The 26,096-nt window shown below is 43.6% G+C and overlaps 1 protein-coding gene across 1 annotated transcript in view; it reads right to left on the bottom strand.

Moving 5' to 3' along the window:
* LOC126355040 (beta-1,3-glucan-binding protein-like) overlaps window positions 1-25,788 on the bottom strand; it is a 99,103-nt gene extending 73,315 nt beyond the window's left edge. The window contains exon 1 of the mRNA XM_050005192.1: window positions 25,187-25,788. Within this exon, the coding sequence (XP_049861149.1) occupies window positions 25,187-25,481 (295 nt within the window). The 5' untranslated portion in view covers window positions 25,482-25,788. The remainder of the gene's footprint in view (window positions 1-25,186) is intronic.
* Between the last annotated feature and the right edge of the window lie 308 nt (window positions 25,789-26,096).

Here is a 26,096-nt window from a genome sequence, read left to right as displayed (position 1 = left end):
TTTTTCAAGGGCGATGTACTTGAAGACAATAATATGCAAATGGAAGAGGATGTAGATAAAGATGAAATGGGAGATACGATACTGCGTGAAGAGTTTGACAGAGCACTGAAAGACCTGAGTCGAAACAAGGCGCCGAGAGTAGACAACATTCCATTGGAACTACTGACGGCCTTGGGAGAGCCAGTCATGACAAAAGTCTACCATCTGGTGAGCAAGACGTATGAGACAGGCGAAATACCCTCAGACTTCAAGAAGAATATAATAATTCCAATCCCAAAGAAAGCAGGTGTTGACAGATGTGAAAATTACCGAACTATCAGTTTAATAAGTCACAGCTGCTAACTACTAACGCGAATTCTTTACAGACGAATGGAAAGACTGGTATAATCCGACCTCGGGGAAGATCAGTTTGGATTCCATAGATTTGTTGGAACACGTGAGGCAATACTGACCCTACGACTTATCTTAGAAAATGGATTAAGGAAAGGCAAACCTACGTTTCTAGCATTTGTAGACTTAGAGAAAGCTTTTGACAATGTTGACTGGAATACTCTCTTTCAAATTCTAAAGCTGGCAGGGGTAAAATACAGGGAGCGAAAGGCTATTTACAATTTGTACAGAAACCAGATGGCAGTCATAAAAGTCGAGGGACATGAAAGGGAAGCAGTAGTTGGGAAGAGAGTGAGACAGGGTTGTAGCATCTCACCGATGTTATTCAATCTGTATATTGAGCAAGCAGTAAAGGAAACAAAAGAAAAATTCGGAGTAGGTATTAAAATCCACGGAGAAGAAATAAAAACTTTGAGGTTCGCCGATGACATTGTAATTCTGTCAGAGACGGCAAAGGACTTGGAAGGGCAGTGGAACAGAATGGACAGTGTCTTGAAAGGAGGATATAAGATGAACATCAACAAAAGCAAAACAAGGATAATGGAATGTAGTCGAATTAAGTTGGGTGATGCTGAGGGAATTAGATTAGTAAATGAGACACTTAAAGTAGTGAAGGAGTTTTGCTATTTAGGAAGTAAAATAACTGATGATGGTGTAAGTAGAGAAGATATAAAATGTGGACTGGCAATGGGAAGGAAAACGTTTCTGAAGAAGAGAAATTTGTTAACATCGATTATAGATTTAAGTGTCAGGAAATCGTTTCTGAAAGTATTTGTATGGAGTGTAGCCATGTATGGAAGTGAAACATGGACGATAAATAGTTTGCACAAGAGATTAGAAGCTTTCGAAATGTGGTGCTACAGAAGAATGCTGAAGATTAGATGGGTAGATCACATGACTAATGAGAAGTTATCGAATAGAATTGGGGAGAAGAGGAGTTTGTGGCACAACTTGAGAAGAAGAAGAAGGTACAGGTTGGTAGGATATGTTCTGAGGCATCAAGGGATCACGAAGTTAGCATTGGAGGGCAGCGTGGAGGGTAAAAATCGTAGAGGGAGACGAAGAGATGAATACATTAAGCAGATTCAGAAGGATGTAGGTTGCAGTAGGTACTGGGAGATCAAGAATCTTGCACAGGATAGAGTAGCATGGAGAGCTGCATTAAACCAGTCTCAGGACTGAAGACAACAACATAAAAATTCACTTTACTTCCTGAGAAACAATCTCCACTCATTCCAAATTAATAATGCAAGTGGAGACCAGATGCTTCTTAAATTCAAAGAAATAGTATCGGTAGCGATTGAGAGATTTATACCAAATAAATTAACAAACGACGGAGCTAAACCTCCTTGGTACACAAAACTGCTTAGAACACTGTTGCAGAAGCAACGAAACAAACATGCCGAATTTCAAGAGACACAAAATCAGGATTGGAGATCTTTTATAGAAGCTCGAAATTTAGCGCTGACTTCAATGCGATATGCCAGTAACAGTTACCACAACGAAACTGTCTCGAAACCTGGCAGTAAGCCTAAAGAGGTCCTGTCGTATGTAAAGTATGTTAGCGGCAAGAAATAATCAATGCCTTCCCTGCGCGATAGCAATGGAGATACTATCGAAGATAGTGCTGCCAAAGCAGTTACTAAACATAGCCTTTCGAAATGCCTTCACGAAAGAAGTATTCCATAATTCGAATCGAGAACAGCTGCCAACATGAGTAACGTAAAAGTAAATATCCTCTGAGTAGTGAGGCAACTGAAATCACTTAAAAATCAAGTTTCCTGGTCCAGACTGTGTACCAATTAGGTTCCTTTCAGAGTATGCTGACGCATTAGCTCCATACTTAATATACAACCGTTTGCTCGACCGAAGATCCGTACCCAAAGACTGGAAGGTTGCACAGGTCACACCAGTATTCATGAAATCCACTTAACTACAGGCCCATATCGTTAACGTCGATATGCAGCAGGCTTTTGGAACAATCACTGTGTTTGAACATTATGAATTACTTCAAAGAAATCTGTGTATTGACAGTCAAAATGGGTTTAGAAAACGTTTTTGTGAAACAACTAGCTCTTTATGCACATGAAGTGTTGAGTGCTATTGACAAGGGATTTCACATCGATTCCGTATTTTTGGATTTCCGGAAGACTTGACACTACCACACAAGCGAACTTTAGTGAAATTGCGAGCTTGTGGAATGTCTCAATTATGTCACTGGATTTCTGATTTCCTGTCAGAGATGTCACAGTTCATAGTAATTGACAAAGTCATCGAGTAAAACGGAAGTGGTTTCTGGCGTTCCCCAGGATAGTGCTATAGGCTCTTTGCTCTTCTTTATCTATATAAACGATTTTGGGGACAATTTGAGCACTGATGGTGCTTTTTTTAACAGAATCACTAAACGAGGCGTTGCGAATAGGTAGGATCCTGGCGATTTGGAGAACATCTAGAGCGGTAGTGATAAAAGAGGAAAGGGGAAAGCTATAGACCCAGTTACTTATTAAGCCTCTTGGAGAAAGTAAAGGAGCGTCTGCTTTGTTGCCGTTTGCGGACGCATGGGGATCATTTTACTATAAACCAAAGCAAGTATAGATTCAGGAAATCAAATTCTGAAGATGCAGGTAATAGAGCTCTTCAGACTATAGAAAATGAGTCCGAAGTATGCAACTACACTAATGATTTACATCACAGACGCATTCGATAATCTTTGGTGGCATGCGATTTTCAACGAGTTCGAATAAAAGACTAAGGATGACAAAAATGAGAGAAAGTAAGGAGAAACTCAAAGTCCATACCAATAACAACACTTTTCACATTGATACAATAATAGACCCAAAAAAGAAGAGATATTGAAAGTCCTCGGAATGAAAGGGAGGAACGCTCAGGATAAAGTTTACAACATGAAGTTAAGAAAAAAAAAAAAAGGCAGAGATTTGTCTGTGAACCATGCGTCTTGAACAAAACAGAAAAAGGTTATCCAGATTTCTAGTATTCGTTGATTTAGAGAAGGGTTTCGACAGTGTTGCCTAGAACACACTCTTAAGTTCTTAAGATAGAAATAAAAATATAGGGAGCGAAAATTAACTTCCGCAGTTGCAGTATGGTTTCTTTACGTATCCTAGCACCTATTTATTCAGTCTGTATGCTGAGCTAGCAGTGAAGGAAACCAAGGAGAAACTAGTAACGGGAATTAAAGCTCGTGAAGAAGAAATTATATGAGATTTGCAGATATTTTAGACGGCAAAGAACTTTAAGAGCAGCTGACCCGAAAGAATAGGGTCTTGAAAAGAGGGTATAAAAATGATCAACAGAAGATTAATGGAAAGTGTAGTCAGGCAATGCCGAGGGAATTATGAAATGAGGTACTGAAAGAAGTAGACGAGTTTTGCTCTTTGGGCAGGAATAACTGTCACTGGATAAAGTAGAGACGATCTAAAATACACTCTCAGTAGCAAGGAAAGATATTTAAAAAGGGTAAGTACGTTAACATCGAATATAAATTTAAGTGTTAGGAATCAATCCTGGAGCTGTATTGAGTGTATATAGATTTAAAAGGTAGACGATAAACAGTGCAGATAGGAAGAAATAGAAATGGGGTGTTAGAAAAAATGGATCAACAAATACTGAAAGAATATGGGGAGGAAGTAACTTTCAAGCACAAATTGTAAAGGAGGTATCAGTTGATAGAACACACCCAGAAGAAAATTAATTTACTGGGTACTCAGAGAAAGAACTTTGTTGTTAACGATGATTGATTTGTGGAGCGCTCAACTGCGCGGTCATCGGTGCCCATACAAAGCCACAATTTCTACATAGTCCAATCTAACCACTGTCACAAATAATGGTGATAAAATGAGGACAACACCCAGTGCTCCGGCAAAGAAAATCCCTACCCGACCGGGAATCGAACCCAGGAGCCTGTGATCCAGAGGCAGCAATGCTAGCCACTAGACCACGAGCTGCGGACAGTTTGCGAACGAAGGAGTGGAAGGGGCTTACAAGTTGTGGAGGCGTAACGTGGCTGTAATACAGGAAGGAGTTTCTAAGGAATTTAGGTTGTGGTAGTTACACAGAGTGAGGACTAGTTTTGAGAGCCGCATCAAACCAGTTTTCGTCGTGCCACATTTTTTCGCAGGAACTACAGAAGACCGCTGAGATTAATATACTGATTTGCTGGAGTTCCCTGGCTCCTTCGCTATGTTTTGCAGACATTTGTGTTGCCGGCGGCCTATTCCGGCAGCCAAATCTCCCGTTACTCTTACAGGTTTCTCCTGTTACGTCCTGTGAAATCCACAAGGCAAACGCTGTTACAGCTGAGGCTCCCCGAGGCACTAGAGGCCTCGTCTGCAACCGGTATCCGTTGATAAATAGCCGTATACGAGTCCAAATCTCTTCCGCCGGTTCGAGTCAGAAAATTGCCTCAAATTCATTCCCATCCCTCCCGATAACTACTTCCCATCCACAGACGAATGGCCTCACAGAACTCCTTCCTAATACATTGGTAGGTATGTTCTATGTAATACTGAATAGAAATATACAATTCAGCCCGTCGTGATATTGCATACAACAACGAACCAAGACGCTACCGACGTCTTCCCATTCTATTGGCTCCACGGTCGCGAGGCCGAAACTGCAATGAATACGCTGTTCCCGTTTCAACAAGACGATACTCAGGATTACTACGTGGAACTCATTTCCAGGGCGGAAGACTGCTGGCTCCCTTACGTTTCTGGACGCCCTGTAGGAAGACCGACAGCGCTCTAACATCAAGCACAGACCCGTCAGTGACAGCCTGGGAGATTTAGTACGGATTTTTACACCTTTGTGGAAAGCGGGTCTGTCGGAAAGTTACTAAAGCGCTACTTTGGACCCTTTCACATCTTCCGTCACTTGTCGAATGTCACATAATCGAGGATTCTTACCATCAAGAAGACAAATGTCCTCCGTATACAGAAGCGCTGATCGGCAAGGGGAGTTGAAGGAAACTGAAAAGCCATTCAACTATCACTAAGCGGCAACGGAAGCGCCTACCTTTGACACTCGTCACAGTGAAGGATCCGCCAGTGCTGACAAAGACCATTAACAAGATGTAGATCCAGGTTGCCGTAGTCGCTCCAATAAGTCGGGCAGTGTACTTTCGGGCAGTGTAGTGGCTGGCAGCGCTGGCTATCCAGCTGCTAGACGCCAGTTCAAACTTAACCTCATCAGTTATTTGCTGTTTGGTGTTTATCTTTCTGGAAGATTCTTTAAGTATGTCTGTAATGTTTGTGTAATCAAATATTCATTGTTTATATAAACAGTTGTACTCTCCGTCCCAGAGGTCATTCCCGTTCTGTCTGTACGTTGATGATCCTAATAAACGTTCGTTCATAGTGTTGTATTTCATTAACGACCCTGCTTTCAGATTTGGATTACTCCGGTTATGAGGTGGCAATTTTAAAACAGACGGAAGACTTTAAAGAGGTGGATGAGTTTCGTCTCGAAAATAGAGTAGTTGAAGAAAGGCACAATAAATACATGGCCAAGAGAGAATCTAAAATGAAACGATTATAAGCATTTGAAATAGGGGTACATAAGATTGTTGATATGTTTGATAAAGCAATGTCGTCCTGCAACCAATCACCGAGAAAAAGTGCCTGATGGAGAACATAATGAATTGAAGAGGTAGTAGTTCGGCGTAGCTTACAGTAGGAGTCGCCAGAAATGGAAGAAAGAATTCGGACAGGTTCAGATTATTACATGAGACAGTGTTCTTGCAAGATGCAGCGATTATCTTCAATTGTAGACGGGTAACAATCGACAGCAATGAACGTGGTGAAACCTGCCGTTTACAGATGAACAGAAGAGCTTATGCCAGACCATGACTAATATTGATTTCCTGCTTTCCGATAGCAATCTCCTTAGTCTATAGGTTATCTGAACTCTCCTCAAGATCTGATAAAAATTTATTGTCATTAATGGTTCCACATGTTTTGACTGGATTCTAATTTTATGGTTTCATCTTCGTTGATGAATCCCTCATTTCAGTTTAACTAAATACTTTAATTTTATGACTATGCACTTTTGACACCTTACACATTTAACAGTGTTTAAAGACAATACCTACGCATCATTTTACAGAGTACATCTCACTTATGCCATCCTCGCAGCACACTAATGTTCAGTGCTGTGTTCTGGGCTAAAACTATTTCTATTAGTTATGGAACAATCCACATCAGAGATTGCTCAGACAAACCTAATTGTAGGACGTGACAAATCTTCCATCGCGTTCCAGAGCGAAGAGCTACAGACCCTGTCGCCTCCTAGCAACGAATAATCTCCTCAGTATTCTTTATATTGGGAATAGGGAAGTGAATAATTATAAATGTTTTCTGTTTCGATTATTCCAATTTTTTGTAAATTCCATGAACATGATTCGTCAGGTTGGCGTCACGACAGCGCTGCACCTAAGATGCCTGCGCACATCCTGGAAGACTCGAACATGTCGTCCTCTGCTCAAGCCATCTGCCAGTTTCCTCAGATGTTTGTTCCGCGAAAGGACACGCATGCGCCTGACGCAACTGCCGATACGTAAGCACAGCTGACGGAGCCGTTTCCCGTTGTTGGTTTTGTCTGCTCACTGAAGAGCGTGACACTGAAAGCCCCCGCGACATGTGCCGTTTCCTTATAGTAAAGCAGACGCATTCTTGTTTATCAAGGGAACGTTTTGATCAGTGACGGCAACATTGGCATAAGGCTACCATCTTCGGCCTGCGACATGCAAATGCTGCGTCAAGTGAGCTCAGTACTATTGTTTTCAGATTAATCGTACAGTGACACCGGCAGAATTGGTATTCTATCCCATCAGTCGTGACACTCCAGCTTGTTCCTCTGACCTTCTGTAACAGCTGCCATCAAGTTGGAACTGTTGGCCTTCGCAACGGGCGAACGTAGATCGCCCTGTTTGTCATAACCGCTGCACCAACTAATATGAACAAGTTTTATACATGTTTAGGCCGATAAATTTTAGAAAGGGGAGATATTTCGGTTTCCTAAGAACAGAGGTGACCAGGTTTAAGAAATTCTGTTCAAAAAAGATGTAAGCAATTGCTGGCAGCAACTGATTAGCAATGTAAGCAAAAAGAAAGGCAGTAGCACCAATAGGAGCAAAACTGCAACAGTTTAACCGTGAAACAATTCCTATTGAACCCCAGTCTTAAAAAACCTGTGTTGTGCTTGCGCTCCATTAACCAACCTAAGCATTTATCATGCTAACTTATTCTTCTGTCGGTTCTTGGTAGAACAACATTACAATAAATGCTTATGTCCTGCAGGATTAGAGCATAAGTAATCTAGTGCTTTTAATTTATTCCCAACTTGTATGCTTGGCATGATCTCTGCAGCCTTTCACACCCTAACAGTTCTTATAGTTTTGCTCAAATGGTAATCCGGTATTTACCGTAAATTTTCTCTCTAAAATGAAACATGTTGCCGTTTTGGGTTAGTTTGATCTGGCCATCTGTTCCCACTCACGATCCACAACCAAATTAAACCAGTTCTGTTTCCGGTCCATCGGTTTACCAGGGAACCAACACACGTGTATATTTAATGGATTCTTCCATCTCTCTACACATGGTTAACTGCTGTTCATCTATCTTACATGTTTATTTTGGTCACCAAATAATTTCTGCAGTTCTCCCTGTGTTTGTGGCAGATATTTATTTATTGTGACACTTCATCGTTGCTTGTTATATATACTTAAATATTAATCTCGGTTAAACAATTTCATGTGATGTTTAAGAAACTTTCAGAGAGTAAGTACTTGAGAATCGTGAACATGTATGAACACTTAAGGAAAAAACTTAGTCTTCGTCCTATTGAAAGTTTTGTTATTGAAAGCAAAACTAGACAACGAACGGAGTGATGCTCCTTTTTGCTCGTGGTGGTAGATGTCTGGCTTTTGTATGTGAAATGTGTAACCTATATTTTGTTGGCTTCAGCGGCGCACGCTGCAGTTATCTTTAACTTGGCAAGTATTTCTTCATCAAGACATCGCGGCTTGTGCAATTTCATAATTTGGGGATCACTGACGTCTCCTGACGCTCTGAGGCATGGAAGGCAAACGTTGTTAAGATCTGCATTATGCAACAAAAAGCTGTACGGCATATTTTATTAGAGATGGTGGATATAGCTCTAGAATCTAAACAATATCGGGTCCAAACCCAATCTCAGCTATGCACTTGTTTAATTTAAGAGTCCATTGTTCCATCGTTGAGATTAGCTGTCTTGGTTAGTGGGCACTTCTCCGGCTCAGAGGTGGGGACTGAAGTCCCCAAAGAAGGAGGAGTTGTTACTCCCGATGTTGGTAACAGGGGAGCAACAGAAGAGGGTGTTTCCCCCAACTACCTGGGGGGCAGGAATAGACGGCCAGGCCGGAGGGCCCACAAAAAGCGGCTGAGCTTGGGGGATCGTCGCCAAGGATGGCGACATCGAAGCTGCTGCAGAAAACGTCGATGAAATGCACACAGGGTGATGTCGGTCGTACTTGCATTTAGCCTCTGTATAAGTGAGCCTGTCCAAGGTCTTATACTCCATAATCTTCCGTTGTTTTTGATAAACTGCGCAGTCTGACGAGGAAGGTGAATGTTTCTGTCCGTAGTTGACACAAACAGGGGGCGGCGAACACGGGACGTTGTGATGGGAGGTACGTCCACAATCCCGACAGGTCTAGTCGGCGTGACATCTCTATGACATATGCCCAAACCTCCAGCACTTAAAGCAGCACATGGGAGGAGGAACGTAAGGCTTAACAGCACATCGATACATCATCACCTTGACCTTCTTGGGCAGGGTGTCTCCCTCGAAAACCAAGATGAAGGCGCCGGTGGCGACCCTACTATCTTTAGGTCCCCTGAATACACGTCGTACAAAGTGGACACCACGGCGTTACGGATTTGCATGGAGCTTGTCAGACTGCAACAGCAGGTCACGATGAAAAATAAGTCCCTGAACCATATTGAGACTTATGAGGCGTAATAGAGACTGCAACATCACCGAGCTTGTCACAAGCAATCAATGCAGTCTGACAAGCTCCATGCAAATCCGTAACGCCGTGGTGTCGCGTTACGGATTTGCATGGAGCTTGTCAGACTGCAACAGCAGGTCACGATGAAAAATAAGTCCCTGAACCATATTGAGACTTATGAGGCGTAATAGAGACTGCAACATCACCGAGCTTGTCACAAGCAATCAATGCACGTGACTGTGCTGAGGATGCTGTCTGAGGACTGCTCCAGACCTCATTTTAGACATGCCCTCAACTTCTCCAAACTTGTCCTCTAAATTTTCCACAAAAAACTGAGGCTTTGTGGTCAGAAATGACTCCCCATCTGTTCGGCTGCAAACCAGAAATCGAGTAGAATACGTCGCACCAGGTAATTTAGACCGCCATTCCTCCCTTGATGTGGACACTGAAGGGAACGATTGGGGGTCATACTGTAAAGCATTGAACTTTCCTTTGTTAGAGACTCGTGCTTGTGCACTATTCGTATTTCGCTTCATGGTGGTCGCACGAGCAGCTAGGGGAAGGAATGTCCACCCAGACAGAGCCCTGCTTGCCTGGGTAAGCCTAATAGAACCTGTGGGCGGCAGGTTCCCCAGAGGTCGCCCACTATCAACTGTTCTACATCAACGGTCATGTGTCTCCTTGGCACGCAACACACTGAGATTGAGGTTTTTTTATAGAGGTTTATACCATCCTCACAACCCAGGCAGTTAAGCCATGATCCCCAGGCTCTGTACCGTACAACGTTCCACCGTCGCACTTTACGGTGGTCGTTGAAGCACGCTCAGAGCTATGGTATTGAGGACTGGTCGCTTCCCAGTCCCCAGCTCAGGGACCCCGGGGTCGCTAAGCCCATACCCAGCAACTAAATGCTGAGCCCCCTGAGGGAATTACGGACACCAAGGAAAGTTTTGGTTTCCAAAGATGTTTCTTCTAATTCACTGCACGATTCTATTACATGTGTAGACCACCTTGGCCAGTACTAATTTGAGTAAAATCTTTTGGGGTCTTCAAGTCCGCTGCAAACATGACCGAAAATTTTTTTATTTATTTTTGCAAAATTATGCAGTTTATAGACAAGCGTTTTATCTAAATACCATTAAGAAAGTTCTTAATGTTTTCTTAGCGATCCTGATTCATCAAAGTTAAGTCATTAACGAAGCAGTCTACTTTGTTATGTGATGACTTAAGATGATAGGTGTGTGACATTAGAGCTTTACTTTCACCTCTACTATCCTCATCCCATACACTTTCAGGAGGAGTCGCAAACCGTTGAGAATAGAGCGTACGTTTATTATGACTACGATGTAACAAGCAATTCATGGTATCGTTCCCCACGACGCTTGTGTGAGAATTCGTTATCTTTGGGGATAAAACCTTACTAATGAAAACCATTCATATAGTATTTAAAATTTGCGGAATATACATGTTCCGTAGAGGAGTAAGGTCTCCAAATTCTCTGCCTTACATTATATAACATGACATATGCACCGGAACCAACAACTGTTCTCACTGCACCGTGTCATCGCATCTGTATCAATAGACACAGCTGCCACAGCACCAGTTTGTCGCGCCAAGAACTCGTCGGGGCGGATCCTCAAGGTGAACAAAATTTCCTCCAGAAAACTTTCCTTAGACATCTCGGGTAGTCAAGGGGTTCCGGCAATGAAGCACGTGCTTCAACCTAATCTTGAACCATTCTTTTCGCGGATATAACCAGTTTGATGGGATTCTGTATACTCACATTTAATGAATGTTTTTGGATACATTTATTTATTAATTCTGTTAATTATCTCTCTACAGGCAGCATTACTGACATTTTAGCCATCCCACGAGTGTGAGGGTGTCCAGTTGAAGTACTTACAAATCTAATGAAAAGGGGAAGACGAAAAAAACACCTCGATCAAAATTATGCTATTCTCAACAATTTACCCTATTTAGTCCTTGGAAGGGTAATTCAGTTCCTTATATGTCAACGTTCACGTATTTTCAAGCAGAAGAACAGAAGAAAGCCATAAATCTTCGGCTTTTCTGTTATTTCATATGCCAAATCTATCCAAAAGAAAACAGTTAAAAAGATACCTCTGTTTCTTCCTGCAGAAGATCTGGGTCCTATTCCCGGTATCGATAGAGGTTTCTCCTTCAGGGCAGATCGACCGAGAGCAGTGTGCTGAAACCATGCACATCCAAATGACGCCATACGGTAGAATCTGACAAGGCGCTCGGTCGGCTTAACGTGATCTTCAGGGCGTGATCGCTGCGTAGCTAATTAAAGTGTCACGTTCTGCTCTGACCGCCAACATGCTGTATATTACTGCAGTTCGGTTCATATAGAAATCTTGTCTACCGAGATATCTTTTTTCACTACTGGACAGTTTCCGCAGTATAGCCATTTCCAAGTGTATTATACCAGCGGAAAAATGCAAAATTCCAGTTGATTTAAAAGACTGGCTGAAAAGTTGGGTACCACCTGCCTCCTCATTCTGCATTCCTCAGAAACTTTAAAATTTTTTCCAGAAATGTGAACATACTCGCGTCTATTAACATGCAACTCTTATCAACGCCCCACAAGCTCCGATGACGAACGCATCCGCTGGTCCATTGCTGTAAGTCGCTCATACGCATCCACGCCCCAGTTGCCCCTTCCCACTCATTCAGCGCAGTTCACTGTCATTACCTCCGTGTGTCACAGCCACAGTCCCCATCGTCCTGTCCTACTACTAGTCTCCTCTCACTGCACTGTCTCCCTCTCTATTATTGCTAACATCTCATTCCTTCTTTGCTTCTTAGTGCCGTTGTCTCTTCTCACTGTCACAATGATTTCCTCGTTGTCACCATCTGTCTCGTTATCACTGCCTCTCACCCACTTCCACTTTCTATTTACTCCTCCTCCACTCTCCCCTCCCTCCCACCCCCAGACACTTTCACACTTTTCCTAGCTCAGTTCTGTCACGTCAGCTATGTCCCACTGCCACTGTGTCCGAATCTCTCATACTACCATTGGCTCCTTCGCTCTTTCTGTACCACAACCACTGCCTACTAACTTCCAGTATTTATTACATTCGCGTCTCTTTGCCACTGCCACAGACTACTATCAGCATAAAAATTGCTGATTGTTCGCATGTCAAATTTTTTGGGAAAATTTTTAAAAGTGCCTAGGAAGGTAGGATGTGGCAGCTGGTACCCTGATTTTCAATCAGTCTTTTAAATAAACAGGAACATATTCGCATTTTTGTGCTCCGATAGGCACATTTTCCCTGTTTCTTTTCGTTGTTGCAGCAGGAGATGTAACTAATATGAAAAAATAATGGCAGTAAAGTTTCGGTGGTTTATGTGAAAGAATGCAAAACTAATTTTACACCTCAGACCGCATTTTACATGCAAAAAGAAATTGCACGTGGTTCTGTACCACGACATGGGGTTGCCACATGACAGTTTACAGCATATTCGTTCGCGCTATTTCACTATGTAGGATTTTACATGCAGAAGTAGGGTAACTTTGAAGCTGTGTATCTCAGACAGGTGAAGGTGTGAATAAAGTTTTCAGTGTTCGAGATTGGGGCCTTAGGAATATATCTTAAAAATTTCAGCTATTTGCTATACATAGCCGTCTTGGAATCTGCGTCCGAGTTTTGGTCCGTTGGTGACAGTGAAAATACAGTAAAAACCCTTTTTTTACAGTTTTCCGAGGAACCGCCCATAAACTAATGGTGCGTCCGGAAGTCCCATCCAACCCATCATTAACCACGTCGAATGTAAAACGAATTAACCAATTTTCTCCATTTGTCCAAGCAGGAGGAAGAGCGTAATTTTCGTATTTTGACCCTGTAGTGTAGTGACGAAGGCGATCCTTCTGTTTGGTATACAAATGGTCTTAGTCCAAAGGCTATCCGAAACAATCGGTCCTACCTTTTTATGACCAACAGAACCTGAGGAATGGGCGCCGGAAAACAGTTCTTACGTGCGGCGTTTTGGGAGATTAGGTGTCATTCTGTTGCTTATATACCGATAACCCATCAAATGAACAGAAATGGTTTACAATCAATACTTACGTCTTTGACGAATTACTTGGTTGGTTGAGCTTTGAACAGCTGACATGCAACGTCACAACTGTTCAATAAACACCTGGGCTAGTGTGAGAAACGGCGCCATTCGAGTGGCATTTGCAGTTAAACACGACGCTACCTGTCTCATTGGAATAAGCTGATTGGGCCGTGTAGGCAGGACGTACCTTGAGCGGTGTGATCTCCTTGCGCATTTGTGGGAAGAGAACCTGCGTTGTCTCATCAAATTTAATTCCAGGGCCTTGTCTTTTCTTTCCACCCTGACATTGAGCCAGTAGGCCACGTGACTCCAGGACCCAACCCAACCGCCAACACACCGTACGTTCCAGCAGCTTACAAAGAACGTTTGGGAGGCTGATGGGCCGATAGATATCCACATCAAGCAATTTTTTACCGGGTTTGTGCACCAGAATGATGCTCTCCCGCCATTGAGATGGAAAGACGCCATCGCACCAGATTACGAGGAGTCAAATGAGAGATGTTTAATTATCTCACTGTGGATTCGATCGGGCTCAGGAGCTATGTCAGGTAGTGTTCAAGGGCATTAAGGGGCTCCCACTCTGTAAATGGGGCTTTATAGGATTCACTGTGGCGTGTAGTGAACGAGAGGAATTGCCCTTCCAGCCGCCGTTTGAGAATGCGAAAGGCTGGAGGGGGGGGGGCTAATTCTCCCACACACAGGCTCGAGCAAAGTGCTCGGCAATCGCGTTGGCGTCGATAGATAACACGCCATTTATGTTAACACTGGTAACACCTTTTGGTGTCTGGCACCCGAAAACACGTTTGATCTTTGCCCAGACTTGGGAAGGTGACGTATGGCAACCAATGGTCGAGACATATCTCCCACCACCACTCCTTCCGTCATTTGATAAGTTGGTGAACGCGGACACAGAGCTGTTTAAAGGCTACGAGGTGTTCCAGGGAAGGGTGCCGCTTACGCCGCTGTAGAGCTCGCCGAAGCACCTTAATTGCTACAGCGACTTCCGGCGACCGCCAAGGTACTGCCTTATGCCGGGGGCACCCTGAAGAGGGAGGGATCGTGTTTTTTGTACAGAAACGATTGTTCTTACCTGCTCAACGAACGAATCTATGTTACCGAGTTGGGAAGAGTCAACAGTGACAGCAGAGGTGAAAGTTTCCCAGTCCGCCTTGTTTAAAGCCCATCTGGGCAGGCGTTAGTGGGCCTGATGCCTGGTCAGTGACATGGGAAGTGGTCACTACTACACAAGTAGTCCTGTACTCTCCAGTGGATAGATAGGAGAAGTTCTGGGCTGCAAATTGATAACTCAATGGCCAACTACCATGAGACACACTAAAATGTGTGGCCACCCCAGTATTTAGGAGGCAGAGGTCGATCTCAGAAAGTTTCGACATCTGTGCCTCGGCCAGTAAGGACAGTGCCACCCCACAAGGGGTTACGGGCATTAAAATCTCCCAAAAGTAGGGAAGGTTTAGGGAGTTGGTCAACCAGTGCTGTTTCAGGGACACTGCTCCAAGAGGAAGATGTACACTACAGACTTATTTCCTGTGTCGTCATTCTGACAGCCACAGCTTCAAGAGGGTTTGAAGGGGGCACAGGTTCACTACAGACTGAGTTTAGGATATGAGCGCGAACTCCAACTGACATTATTGTAGTGACTATGGTCCCTGTAGTATCCCTTATAGCTGCAGAGGTCAGGGGTCTGCATTTCTGGGAACCAGGTTTCCTGGAGGGCAATGCAGAAAGAAGGTGTAAAGCTTAACAGTTGCTGTAGCTCAACCAGGTGTTGGAAAAAACTGCCGCACTTCGAATGGAGGATGACGTCATTCTGAGACTGCGAAAGCAGGGAGCATTTAATGAGGCAGTTCACGCCTCACGGTCACCTGCTGCCACTGCCTGAGCAGTCTATATCCATTGTGTGAGGATCCAGCGAGATCTAGTTCCACAGTGGAACACATTTGCAGACACAAAGCTTGTTAGCATTGGTGGTGTGGGTGCCACTGCAATTCCCTTGGCCTTGGGGACCTTCTTTTTGGATTTCTCTCGTTGTTCCTTGGATTTCCCTGTCTGAAAGGACTTCATTGATTCAGTCTCTCAGACTGAGGATGAGCGTGAAGCCCTATGACCAGCTGCTTTTGGGCTCTTCAGCCACTGATGGATGTCATCTTTCCCACTAGCAGAGAAATCGGAATGGAGTGACCCAAGGGACCCCTTTCTAGCGAGAGAAGCTGAAGAAGACTTGTGGTTCAGAAGTGGGGACTGGTATCCCAGGATGTTTGGGGGGGGGGGGGGGGGGTGGGAACATTAGGGAGGGAAGTGTTCCCAGCTGTAGTCTTCTGGTTCTGAGAGGCGACATGAATGTGAGGAGCTGATGGGGCGACAACTCCTCGTAGCGGCGGTGTAAGAGAAAGTCATTGCCACAGCATCTAGGTGCTCAAATATCCTCTTAGCCACCGTGTAGAACAGTCGGTCCAGGGTATTATATTCTTTCTGTAAAATCCTGCAGCCTGTCGAGCAAGATGAATGATGCACTCTGCAGTTGTCAAAACTGGGAGGCAGGGCACATGGAGTATTGGAATGTGATGGACGTCCACAATCGCTACATGTGACGCTGGAAGTACTGTGGGAAGACATTTACCAAACTTCTAGCACTTTAAGCACCGCATAGGAGAAGGATGTATGGCTTGACATCACAGCAGTAGGCCATCCCCTTGACCTTCTCGAGCAATGTGTCACCATTGAAGGCCAAGATGAAGGCACTGGTGGCAACCTGTTATCTCTCGGACCCCAATGGATGCGTCGGATGAAAGTAACACCTTGCCGCTCTAAATTGGCGCGCAGATCGTCGTCAGACTGCAAAAGAAGGTCCCTGTGTAATATAATACCCTGGACCATATTTAAGCTCTTATGGTGGATGACGGTAACCAATATCCGCGAACTTGTCACATGCGAGTAATGCCTGTGACTGGGCAGAGGATGCTGTTTTTATCAAGACTGACCCAGAGCGCATTTTGGACAAGCCCTCCACCTCCCCAAACTTCTCCAAATGCTCCGCAAAGTGCTGAGGCTTCATGGACAAAGATTCCCATCAACTCTCACACATTCAAGGTATCAGGGCGAATAAGCTTCACTGCCATTCTTAGCATGGCGTTCCTCCCATGGTGTGGCCAGAGAGGGGAACAATTTGGGGTCATATTGCTTAGCACTGAAATTAGACTTCGCCCACTTACAGACTGCTGGCAGCGGACCACCAGCAAGAGATGACGTACTACGCTTCATAGCATGTCATCCGCCTTGATGCACCCCACTCCGACCAGGAGCCCTCCCCACGAGCGCCACGCAGCCTCAGGGAGATGGGCATCTACTCCGTGGCATTCGTGGGGAGTTAACAGCGCACGCGTCAGCAGAGCGGTCCCTGTGTTGTCAGGGGACTCCAACCAACAGGGTATACAGCAGCCCCACTGCAACTGACTGGCTACCGTGCTGGATATGAGGTGTTAAGAAGTCCACGGTCATCGTCGGCGCAGAAAGCGACGCTGCATATTGCGTGGTGGAAAACGCACCCAGGAAGGTGTCCTCGCCCAAGATATGGAGAAAGAGTGACTGCACTGCAACGATGAGAAAATGGCTAAAGATCTCAATGCACGATGGACACGATGCACCATGTAAGGTTCATTCCCCCAATTGGCTCGCTCTTCGGGAAAACTTAGAAACATGGAGGGTCCCAAGTCCTGAAAGAACGATGTCTATTCCCGTGGACTTGTTTCTACTTACGTCTTTCAGTGCTGTCAAATTATTCTCGCAGTAAATAGATTTGGATGAAGTTTGTTCCTGGAAAATGTGAGCGAGCTTATGACAGTTTAGTATTTGGAGGTCACAGTGCTCACACACGGCCAGAAAAAGAACTTCATTAGAGGTACCTCTATTTAGCAAATGCGCTGTGCCCTCTGAAACAAAATGACACTAGATTCGAAGCTGTTAATTTTCTGTGACTGGTTAGTTACACGTTCCACCTATCATTTCGCATGATAGATCGTAATGATGTGGAGCCAGTCATTATACATTCACATCGCAAATTTGTACATACAGCTACATTTTGAATATTTCTAAGCTTTTTTGTAAAAAGAAAAGATACAGATGTGAGTAATTCCCAGCCACCACATTTTACACATTACAGTAACACAGTAATATAAATTCTTTTACAAAATAGAAGTTGTCAAGGAGAAGCTTTTTTCGTTTATGGATAAACAGTTAAAGCCGAACTGCCTGCTGTTTCCGTGCATCTGCCCGTTCGAAGAAAGAGGCTAGCAGGATCAGACTGTTCATGACGTCATTCGCTACAGGTGATTGGGGTTCGCAGAACTCCGACAAGAAACCCTTGAGCTTTATCCATTTCTAACAGCCGCGTTTCGCCACGCGTGTTTTTTAAGTAACGTCAGCAATATGCAACAACTTGTCCTAATTTTCAACTGACAGGTCGAAAAAGTTTTTGGAACCTCATTTTTACAAATACATTCGCAGATTCACGTCTTTTACGTATCTGCGGTTTCCATTAAAGTGTCAGCCCAGCAAATGAAAGCTAAAATTAATTCTGAAAAGTGAAAGAGCCTTCTTAGCACGCGATACTGGGCACTAACAGTATTACGGAGAATTACCATACACTACGTATCAAAATTTTATCATAGTGGACCGTTTTAGAAGATGTAAAAAGTATTGCCAATGAGACAAGCAAAGAGTTAAGCGCGCATAGAAAGTTACAAATATACGATACAAAAATTAAATGAAAGGAATACTTGAGGTCAAGATGAATTTGTGTCCATGTGCCTTAAGCTCGGCCTTCAGTTCAAAAACTTTTTTGAATTTAAGTTTTCGTGATATTCTTAGCAATTAGACAAAAAACGAGAGTTGAAATGTGTTAAATTTATTGTGGTACGTTTTTCTTGGGCATTGTAGGCTGTGTTACAGACCACATCTCGCTATCAATTTTGTTTGGTGTTTCCACTTTCCATCCGCAAATACATCTTAGCAACCTCAACTCATTTTTCATTTATTAGTTTTAATTTAACTACAAGTACTTACACAACTGAAAGTTTTCATTATCTACGTCTCTATAAAAATGTTAACAGCAGTGCTGCTATTTCTCTCCTCTCTTGTATGAGGAAGGGGTTTATGAAATGACAAGGGATTTAAGTATAGCTCTAGGGAAGGTATGCCCTAATATTTTAAATTCAAATCTACCATTAACAATACCTTATTCTTTTTATTAAAACGTTTAATACAGCATTAAATTATTTCATGAATACCAAAAATTCTAGTTGGAGCCTTCACATTGCGATTACTACTTGCCATGATTTTCTACGTCTACAGGAGAAGCTTAAAGATGCAAATCACTGCAAAATCTAAGGATATCAATGATTTTACTCAGTTGTTCTCTATATGACGAATCTTGACAATCTTTCACACTTCAGAGTGGTTCATGTTCTCTGAATGACCATACAAATTCTAACTGAAGTCCCTACGCTGAGGAGCTACAGCGAAACTAAACAAAATTATATTGCTCGTCAGTCCGAGGACTGGTTTGAGGCAGCTGTTCACGTTAATCTATCCTGTGTAACTCTTCGTACAACAAGATGTGTCCCTTCTTTTAGAGAAGTTTTGCCATAAGTTCCTTATCTTCCCGTTCTCATTCAGTACTTCCATCAATTATCTGATCTAGCCATCTAACCCTCAGCTTCTTCTGCAGTACCAAATTTCATAAGCTTGTGTTTTGTTTTTTGTACGTGTTCACCGTCCACATTTCACTTCTGTATAAACTTACATTCCAGGCAAATACCTTAAAAAATTTACATTCGATGTTAAATTTATTTTCGTCAGAAATACTTCTCTACCCAGACCCCCTGCTTACTAGGCCCATGTGCTAACTACTACATCATTCGCAAAGTGGCTTTGCACAGTTGCACAGCCTGCTGCAGCATGGCTCCCTCCTCAATCCAAATTCCTGCTCATATATCAGCCCACTTGGTGAAGGGATTTTGACCGGGAGGGAGGCATGCTGCGGTAGTCCGTGAAATTATGCAAAGCCACTGTGGCAGCGTGGCGTAGTGGTTAGCGCATCCGCCCTAGTGAGGGGACCTGGGTTTGAATTCCGGCGTTGGTACTAATTTTCATTGTCTCTTCAGACCGTATATATAAACCACGGATGTTTGAGACTCGAAAACGTCTCTGCGGCCATATAGTTTCATCTGATTAAAGCTTCTCTTGCTGTTCCATGCCTGCGTTTAATAGTGTCTCTGTTTCAGTCACTAAGTTATTTTGCTGTCCAAATGACAAAACTTATCTTTTGAAGTCTTATTTCCTGGTCTAATTCTAGATTAGTCTACAGTCCATTAATATTGTTTAACTTTTGTTGGAATTCATCTAATAATCTTTCCAAGGCACTGTCCACTCCATTCCACTGCTTGTCCAACTTTAAGTCTGAACTGCAATACCTTCGGAAAACTTCAAAGTTTTTATTTTTTCCTGAACTTAAATCCCCTTTCCAAATTTTTCCTTGGTTACCTTTGTTGCTTACTTCACCTACAAACTGAATAACATGAATAACCTACAACGCCATCCGTTCCCTTCTCAACCAATGCTTCCCTTTCAAGTTCTTCGACTCTTACAAGCGCAACCTGGTTTCAGTACAGGTTTTTAGGTAACCTTACACTCCCCCCTGTATTTTATTCCTGCTGCCTTCAGAACTTCATATTCCCGTCAGTATTGTCAAAGGCTTTCTCTAAATCTACAAGTGTAGGTTTGATTTTCTTTAACCTATCTTCTAAGGTGGGTAGTAGGGTCGGTATTGCACGAAACGTTCCTATATTTCTCCAGAACCCAAACATCTTCCCTGAGGTTGGCCTCTACCAGTTTTTTCACTCTTCTGTAAGTTATTCGCGTTAGTATTTTGCAACCAAGACTTACTAAAATGGTATTTAATAATACTATACCAACAGCCGTTATATTGATATATTTTTATGATGTAACCAGTTTCGATGTCCCAATCACATCTTCAGATTATTTTGACAAATTTAGCTCCATCTTCGGTTCAGGAGCATGGGACAGTGGCTGGTCAGTGAAATGTAATATTACACAAGCAGCCGTTACATTGACATAGTTTAACTTTACCAGTTTAGAAGTTCCATTCGTCATCGTCAGACGTGTAGCAAGAATGGCATCAAGTAACACTCCTGCATGTATAACAAGGCACCAATACTCAAAAGTTGTCGCAAGTGTGATGAGCACACATGCTGATGAAGTTCGCATATCTACGGAACCAGATTCGAGTGTTGGAGCCTTGTCTTACATATGCTCGAGTGTTACTTCATTTCATTCTTGCAACACACCTGGCGACGATTGGAACACAAAAACTGGTAGCCTAATAAAACAATGCCAATATAACGACTGTTTGTGTAGTATTACAGCCGCTGTACCATGCTCCTGAACCCAGGATGGAGTTACATTTGTCCAAATGGTTGGCTTGTATTCACACTTGTCAGCATCTGTCTTTACCCTTTGCACAACATCCTGAATCCAGTTATTGCTCTGATGTCTTCACTTTTTCAGTTTTTCTTAGCGAGATGTAGGAGTGCTTTTGATAGCTCCTTAATGTTCCTGAAGTTTTCCTTTTGAAAACCCGTTCAAAATTCACGTTTCACAGCCATTCTTGTTGAGATCTTACGGTGTTTTGGCCGTCTCATATGTTGCACACTAGGTGGAATAGTTATCTCCTAACTATCTCGGTAAGCACACAACACTTTAAACGTGGACAACCAGCCAAATTAACACGTGCTGGTAATTCGTCGTGTGCAATTCATCGTATTGCTTTGGAACAATAAGGGGCCTACAAACCATCGCTGCGATCTGCGACCTACAACTTGACTGAGCTACCGAACTGCCTAAATGTTGCTATACGTCGGCCGTGTGTGGAATCCTTAAGAAAGGTGTGCAGAAATGGCGAAGATCTCGTGGTAATGTACCTGAAAAGTGGGGAACATTTCGGCATTAGGTCTGCAAATAGACAGTGGCAAAAGCTAATGTTAAATACGATTTCCGTAGCAGTTGCTATGTCTCTGCCTCCTGCTCACCTGGCAGTTGAAGTTCTTACTAACTGTCGGGTGGAATGCTTTATGGTCTTCGTCTTTCTCTGGGACTGTGCTCTAGAAATCTTTTGTCATTGCTTTGTGCGGTATGTCCTGTTCATATCTATTTTAGAGTCTACACTTTCCACAACATCCTGAATCCTTTTATTCTTCTGGTGTCTTCATTTTCCAATTTTTCTTAGTGAGACCTAGGAGGCATCTTTTCATAGCTCTCTAAGCTGCCTGAAGTTTTCTTTTGAAAAACCAGTTTAAAATCCACGGTTCACAAACATCTGTTAATAGGGAAGAGCATCCTGGTCGACTCCGCCCCCGGTAGCTGAGTTGTCAGCGCGACAGAATGTCAATCCTAAGGGCCCGGGTTCGATTTCCGGCTGCGTCGGAGATTGGGTGTTTTGTCCTAATCGTTTTTATCCCCACCGACGAACAAGTCGCCGAAATGGCGTCAACTCTAAAGACTTGCATCCGGCAAACTGTCTACCCGGCGGCAAGACCTACTCACACGACATTTTACCGTGAACGAGAACAAGTTGACAGATTTAAGAATGGTTGAATTTCTTCCATAAAGCCTCCAATGTAGCTTGAATTAGTCGAAAATTTCAGGTTTTAAGTCTCCTTGTATTTCAGTTATTTTCGAATTACCAGGGTGTGCAGGCAGCCTGCAAAAGTCCTGTACTACTTACATTACTTCCAATTTTAAGGTGACTCATGTTTATTCTTATTGTGTGCGAAACTGCTCATTTGTGGCTAAGAGGCCGTTAGGAACGTCTCGCACTGCAGGTGTACATACGTAATGTGTATATCACCGTACATTGGCATTTGGCATTTGGCATTGGCAATTTACTAGTAGTACACATATGGGTGTTTCTTGGCATAAGGCTATCGTTAGGCATTAGTGTAAGCGCGAATCTCATTAAGCAGTATGGAACTTCATGAAACCTTAGAACTGTACATGACAAATGGCCCGAATTCGAGTCCCGGTCGGACAGTTTCAACTTAAGTTTCACATTAGCACTCACGTCACCGCAGAGTGAAAGATCCAGTCTGGATTACATCATATCTTTAAGGTGGAACTAACATTTCTCGAGTCATTGTGCAGCTGCCTTCCCGGAACTGCACCGTAATCCATTCTGTGATGGACAGTAACGTTTTAGCGGGGAAGGACACGAGGAAAGATACCAGTACATCATATATCCTCCACTCCACGCAGTAAGGTATTTTACGGAGTATGTGGTTGCCTCCCGATGAAGTGTTTCGATCATTTTTGTGAGACGCTCGTGTTAGCTAATTTAACTGTATATCGCTAAAACCTTTTCGGGGTTAATAACTAAACTAGGGCTTCAATGTCACAAGAAGTTTCGAAACCTGTTCCACAAAACATTTAGTAGTTTTAAGTCTCAGAACGCCACATCTGACATGGCTCAGTTACCCAACCGGGGCAGGGGAACTACAGTTAATGACCATGTGTCATCATGGCCTGCTCACGACATTGAGAGGTGAAGGCTAGATTGAAGGCCGACTGAAGTCTCGTAGCCCGGCTGCGATTCGATCCCGCGACCAGTCTGCTTCCAGGACCGTGGTTCACCACTATACCCCTAGGTGCGACATTTGCTTTATTGATTAAATCTCTATCATAGGACGCTGTTCACTCATTAACAGTCGTAATAAGTGAGCAAGCAACCTCATCAAATAGTGACGGTGGAAGCAATTAATAGCGTTTCTGAACATGTTTATAAGCTCCCGCATCCTTTACTACATATTCCAAGCATGCTTGACAAACTCTCAGAATGTACGATCAGTGGGTGGAATTGAGTCACTGTCGTCAAATAGATACAGATATTGACTAGAGAGGTCTACAGTAGATCTACAAATTCAGTCATTAGGAAGGCAGATGCCAGAAAAATTGATTTAGGAAATGTGCGTCCACGAACTGCTCTCTCCAGTTTATTGCATACTCTTAAGTGGAATGATAGGCAGTCTAGTTAATGGAAGAGCTTTGTGATCGTTTACGGATTTGTTTGAAATAAGAGCGTGGCAACTGTCCCACGTGTTCGATGAGGTACTCTACAAAAAGAGGTGTTTCGAGGAAAGGTTTCTTTAAATTGCGAGAGCATTAATTTCAAGTCAAATTAACAGACACTTGTTTCTTGTATATGTAGAATAATTATCACTTTTCAAAACTGGAGAAATCCTGGCCTACACGCAGGAAAGTAGCCAGACAAAACTTGAACAGTTGCAGGAAGATATGCAGACGCTTCATGCAGCGAACAGCAATTGACGCTCAACACGGATAGGTATAATATTGCACATAAATACGGTTTATGTTCGGTTAAAAGACAGGTGATCATCCCCTGGAAAAGCCTCTAATAACTACATCTACATCCATACTCCGCAAGGCACCTGACGGTGTGTGGCGGAAGGTACCTTGAGTACATCTATCGGTTCTCCTATTCCAGTCTCGTATTGTTCGTGGAAAGAAGGATTGTCGGTATGCCTCTGTGTGGGCTCTAATCTCTGATTTTACCCTGATGGTCTCTTCGCGAGATATACGTAGAAGGGAGCAATATACTGCTTGACTCCTCGGTGAAGGTATGTTCTCGAAACTTCAACAAAAGCCCGTACCGAGCTACTGAGCGTCTCTCCTGCAGAGCCTTCCACAGGAGTCTATCATCTCCGTAAAGCTTTCGCGATTACTAAATGATCCTGTAACGAAGCGCGCTGCTCTACGTTGGATCTTCTCTACCTCTTCTATCAACCCCGTCTGGTACGGATCCCACACTGCTGAGCAGTATTCAAGCAGTGGGCGAACAAGCGTACTGTAACCTACTTCCTTTGTTTTCGGATTGCATTTCCTTAGGATTCTTCCAATGACTCTCAGTCTGGCATCTGCTTTACCGGCGATCAACTTTATATGAGCATTCTATTTTAGAATATGCGTCAAGAAGGATCTGAAATGGAACGACCATAAATCTAACTGTAGCAAAACCAGTTTATTTATTAACCGGAAGAACGCGACAAGTTTACTCCAATCACGAAAGATTTAGTGTACGAAGATCTCATTTGTCAGATTCTTCAGTATTACTCGCCAGTCTGGGACACTCTGCAGGTAGCAATACAGAAATAAAATCCAAAGAAGAGCGACATATTTCGTCACGCGATTGTTTAAACGCGACAGCGGTACAAATTTTTGCCGCATTGCAGGGCAGACGGTCCAAGAGGCGTTGTGTCGCTGAATTTTTCGGGGAAGAGAGAGAACACACGTTCCAGAGAAAGTGAAAAACACGATTAAACCATATTTATCGCTTAATGACTACGACGAGGAAATCAGAGAAACTGGAGCTCATACAGAGATTTAAAGACAGTTTCTGCCCGTCCACCACCCGCGAGTGTAATAGGATGGGATGAATGTAATGGTATGCCGCATACCCTCTGCCACATAGCGAAATGTAGCGTGCCGAGCGTTTGTGTGTGCTGCATCTAAGGCAAGGGCAATGCGTGTATCAGTAGTGAACAGTTGGTGCGGGGTTGACAGCAGCTGCCTATGGATGCGACAACATAAGGCGCAGCTCACCTGGTATGGAGATTCGGAGTCCTCGTGGCTTGAGGGCCTGGATGAGCGGCTGCGGGACTTCATAGAACTGAGCTGCGGCCAGGGACGTCAGCAGCAGTAACGGCAACAGTGGCCGCGCACCCATGGTGTAGGCTGTGAGCAGCACTTTGATCCTCGTAGCCGTCTGCCTGGTTGCAGACTGGCTTCCGCGCCGGAACTGCGGGCTCGAGGATTCCAAGTCCAGCCACCAGGCAGCGCCACCATCAGGTACAGGCGAGGAACTAGCGCCGCTGCGGCAGCACAGCGAAACGGACATCAACACTTGTAAACGCGAACCAACCGACAAACCGACCGACGGATTGGACGTGTGTAAGCGTTTCGAGCGACCGACCGTCGAACTTTCCTTGTCAGTATCTGGGCGGATAGGACCACCCTACAGCCGATCCTCCCACCAATCCACGCCATGTGTGGCGTTAGTGCCAAGAGCCAGACAAATGTTCTTTAGTTACTGAGCAAGAGATTAAATTTAGATTAGTTTTCGTTCCATAGACTAAAAAAAAATGAGACGTTTCTCGTGGGAGTGGAACATTTGTGTATAATACCTTGATCATTTGTCAGGATATTGTCGAAATAAATAATAAAAGTAAAGCGACATGGGCTGTAGTGAAACAAAAAACAGGAACTGTGAAGCAGAGAGGTACAAACATACAAATCAGGAACAAGGAAAGCTTAGAAAGTAACCCGAAAGAATTAGCAAGATATGTGAATACCTACTGTAGCAGCATTGCAACGAACTTACAGAATTTTTTTTTCCAAAAGGTGCTAATCAAACAATACAGAAGCATATAGCAAACTCAATCGTATTGCTTCCAACTACTGAGAAGGAAGTATGCAATGTTGTAAGGCAATTAAAGAACAAAAACTCGGCAGG

This window comes from Schistocerca gregaria, chromosome 3 (genome assembly GCF_023897955.1).
Source record: "Schistocerca gregaria isolate iqSchGreg1 chromosome 3, iqSchGreg1.2, whole genome shotgun sequence".
Lineage (NCBI taxonomy): Eukaryota > Metazoa > Arthropoda > Insecta > Orthoptera > Acrididae > Schistocerca > Schistocerca gregaria.
Note: the sequence above shows the minus strand (reverse complement) of the source record. Positions and strands in the feature narration are given on the sequence as shown.